Source organism: Pteropus alecto, unplaced genomic scaffold (assembly GCF_000325575.1).
Source record: "Pteropus alecto unplaced genomic scaffold, ASM32557v1 scaffold35, whole genome shotgun sequence".
In the NCBI taxonomy this organism is placed as follows: Eukaryota; Metazoa; Chordata; class Mammalia; order Chiroptera; family Pteropodidae; genus Pteropus; species Pteropus alecto.
In genome coordinates this window covers 6799766-6803960 of record NW_006437828.1, presented here as the reverse complement: position 1 = coordinate 6803960, position 4195 = coordinate 6799766, and the positions used below count along the sequence as shown (strand labels likewise).

At 44.8% G+C, this 4195-nt stretch overlaps 1 protein-coding gene across 1 annotated transcript in view; it reads right to left on the bottom strand.

Moving 5' to 3' along the window:
- Positions 1 to 1317, bottom strand: part of WBP4 (WW domain binding protein 4) — a 21550-nt gene extending 20233 nt beyond the window's left edge. The window contains exon 1 of the mRNA XM_025049016.1: positions 1073 to 1317. Coding sequence (XP_024904784.1) covers positions 1073 to 1317 — 245 coding nt within the window. The remainder of the gene's footprint in view (positions 1 to 1072) is intronic.
- Between the last annotated feature and the right edge of the window lie 2878 nt (positions 1318 to 4195).

Here is a 4195-nt window from a genome sequence, read left to right as displayed (position 1 = left end):
CCCCGGAGCCCGGTGCCTGTCCCCACGCCGCAGACTGGCGGCGCTGAGCCGCGGGCAGGGAGTTTCGCTTTCCCCGGGGCTGCCTCCCGCCACCGCGGCCCCGGGCCGTCCTTTGCCAGATGCTTGGGAGGTGATGATTAACTCCGGCCTCGACTTATCTCCTCCCCGCGCTCCCCTCGGGCCCACACCCTCCGCGACCGCCCCCTACCGGCTGCCCAAGGGACGCGGGCGTGTCTGCCCCCCGCCCTCGGCGCCCGGGGCCCCCAGCTGCCCCCAGTCCCTCCGCTGGGCGCTCACCAGGACGCCCACCGCCCCCAGCGCAGCGCAGTCCCCCAGGGCGCGCGCGCCGGGAGCCCGTCCCCGCTGGACGTCGGGGCGCTGGGCGCAGCTCGGAAAGTCCCGCAGACTCTCGAGCCACAGACTCGAGTGCTGGGAAGGCCTCTGGGGAAAGGAGTCCTTCCCGTCCTTTGCTCACACACACACACACACGCACACACACACACACGCACACACACGAGTTGCGAAGAAACGTGCCACTACGATGAGGTGTCTGTAAAGAAGGACATGGGCTTTCCAAAGGGTCTGACGCTCTGAGCGCCGACGACAGAAAAGCCTGGGGTGGAGGTGGGGCTTGGAAGAGAGAATATTGGCCGGAGACTGGGGAGGGGATGTTATAACAAAGTTTCACTGTATTTTTAAATATAGAAGCCCAGTGTTTATTACGAAGAAGGGGCAGCTGTGTCAGCAGCATGTGAGCTGTAAACGAAACAAAAGCGTTATCTTGAATGCAAGCTGAAATTAGAAGATGGGGCGAGCTATAATGTTTAGTCTATTGGGCCTCTGGGAACAAATGAAGAAGGAAAAAGTGGGTCTCGTGGATGGGTTTTTGGTCAGTGCCATTACTAAGAACAGAAGTTTTGACAAACTTTTGTGTAGTTTTAACTGCACAGTGAGTTTTGAAATAATCTGTTAATACGATCTACGTGATTAAGGATTATTTTTACATTGCAAATAGACCACAACTAAGAACGTTTTAAATTATCTTCATTAATATAAGTATTTGCCTATTTACCCTACACCAAGCACCATCAGATGCGTTTGAAAGTTACTGATGTTCAGGTTCTTCCTGTTAGGGTGTAGTGTGTAGAATACTGAATAGAATCGTATGTTGGCCCCTGTGGTCAGCTGTATGACCTGTGTAGATCTTTCATCTTCTCTGTGCTCGGAGTTTAGAGTCATACATTCTTGATGGTACATATCACTCACAGACTTCAGACAGCGTCGCAAGAATTGTCGAGCAATTCTTAAACAGGTCATGAGCTTGGAAAAGTTTCATTTAAATAGTGGGATTGTGTGATTATTAAGAAACCATTTACTAAAGAATTCTGTCCAAATGAGGAAGGAGGGAAAGACTGCTCTGCCTTAACTGCCTCTAAAGGGGGCTTGACCCCGACCTTGCATTTAGTAGTGACTTGGTATCACAGTGTGCCAAATGGTGCTAAAATGGATGTGGCTTTCAACTGAGCACCCAGTAATTGCAAATAGCTTTACTCTGTACTTGAGGGCATGCTGAGGGGAGCAGTTTGGGGACAGTATCTCTGTACAAGATGCAGACGCACATGCGGTGCTGTGCCAGGCAGCGCTGAGGTGTGGATGTGCCGCGGGAGCACAGAGGCAGGACCTTTCTGCTCAGGGAAGAGGCTTGGAGAAGAGACGTGGAAGGGACAAGGTTTGCCCTGGACCTTGAAGAACCGGTTGGATATCTCCAGTGGGGAATGTGAAGCATAAAGCTGAGGCCCAGGAAACAAGAATGAGGCTAGCCAGGCGTCTGGTTCTACAGGAGCACACAGTGCCTGGAGGGAGAGCCATGGAGATGAAGCTGCGACTGGGTAACAGGCTCTTTTATCAAGGGAGTGACATTTATGTCACTAGAGTTTTCAAAACATTTTTTTTGTGTCTCTTTGAAAAAGCCAACTATAGCAGTAATATATGGAAAGTGTTTTAAAAGATTCGAATAATATAGAAAAACATAGAATATTTCACGCCCATAGGTTTTATGTTTAGCAGTTGGAAATTTTTGATTAGTAGAATGGAGAAAAAGTGGTCAATAAACTAGAATTCCATAAAGAATGAAATCTAGGTTTAAGTTATGAGAATGATCTGCAACTGTGTTCTTATTGGCTTGCTTTGTTGGAAATAACTTTAATATTCTAAGACAGAGCTGCTAGTTACTGTCAGAAAGGTGTACGCCTGAATTGGTTAAGGCTAGGTGATAACTTTGTAAGGGTTCATTTACATGCTCGTAATTCATAGGCATGACTACCAAAACGCCATCGGGACTCTGTCTTGGGCCACAAACCTAAAGCGATACTAATTAAATGGTGTGGATTGACCAAAATAGTCTCTTTAATATTTGCTACTATTAGGTGCAGTCATAAGATATCCGAAAGTTCAATAAGTGTTTGCATAGGCGGACACCTGTGTTTAAAGAAACATAAGGGATTAAAAAAATGTTCATGGCATTTTAAAATCCAACGACCTTACTTACCATGGTCTCCGCAGCCCAGCGTTATCTGGCCTCTGCTTACCTGTGTGCAACTCCCACCTCCTCCGCCTCTTCATTATACTTCAGCTACACTGGCTTCCTTTTTGTTCCCTAAACTTGCCAAACTCGTTCTTTTCTCAGTTTTTCTTTCTCTTTCCACTGCCTGGAATACTTCCCCTCCAGCTCTTTACATCTCAGGTCAGCATTATCTTTACAGACAGGTCTTTTCCGACCATCTAGCTCTGGACTCCCTTTTGTGCTGGTTACTTTCTGGTTGGTTTGCCCTGTTTTATTTTCTCCTTTTTCTTATCATCTAAAATTAAAACGTTTGTTTTTGTCAGTTTCTTTCTTGTCTTATTCCACGAGAAGTTCCAGGAGGTAAGGATATTGTACAGTGAGGTCATTCTTATTCTGTAAGATTCAAACAGTAGAGAAGTTGGAACCCTCATGCGTTGCTGGTGGAAACGTAAAACGGTGCAGCTGCTTTGGAAAACAGTTTGGCAGTCCCTCAGAATGTTACACGCTGGGTTACCATTTGATCCAGCAGTTCCTCTCCTAGGTATATACCCAAGAGAAATTAAAACATATGCGCGCACAACAACTTGTACACAAATGTTTATAGCAGCATTATTCATAAGCAGAAAGTGGAAACAACCCAAAACGTCCATGAAGTGATGAATGAATCAATAAGAGGTGGTGTGTTTATACAGTCATTTATCATTTAGCAATAAAAAGGGAGTGCTGATATGTACCATGTTAGGGATCAATGTCGAGAATGTTATGCTAAGTTAAAGAGGCCAGGCTCAAAAAAATCAGATCTTGTATGATTTCATTTATATAAAAAAATGTCCAGAATAGGCAAATCTATAGAGAAAGAAGATAGATTATGGTCGCCTAGGATTGGGGTGGGGGACAGTAATAGGGGGATGGGAAGTGACCAATGTAGGGACAAGGTTTCTTTTTAAGGTGATTAAAATGTCCTGAAATTAGATATGGTGATGGTTGCACAATTTTATAATATACTAAAAAATATTGAATTCTACTCTTTGGGTGAAATTTAGGGCATGTAAATTATATCTCAAAAAAACGGATAAAAGATCGAAGCAATAAAAAGCTCATAGAATATATTTGTCTCTACATTTTGCATTTCCCATCGGGATATTGAGTATTTAAAAAACAATAATGGAATAATTTAACACTGCGACTCTAGCTCCTAGATAGTCCAGGGATGTAGCAAGTGCTCAATAAATAGCTAATGGAGGTTCAGATGTACAGGTCCTTTAATTAAGAAACAATGAATAGTGTGATAAATGCTCAGAGGGAACTGAACCAAGGATTGGTTGTAAGTACTCCAAAATACCAAGTCTGGGTTTGTGTGAGGGGAATGGGGAAGGGCCTCCTCTCGGAGCAGCAGCATTTGAGATAGGCTTCGAAGTCAGGTTAGGCTTTTGCTAGTGGAGGTGATATTGTGGGAGGCAAGGCCTTAGGGAGCAAGCAGGAACGGAGGCACGTTAATAGTTGCTAGCACATTTTGGCTTAGCTGAGGATACGAATAGTATGGGAATGGAAAATAAGGCTGCAAAAATAGATTAGAGTCTATAGCAGAGAATGTTATATCAGTGCTGGCAGATCTCTGGTGTTTTTTTTTAT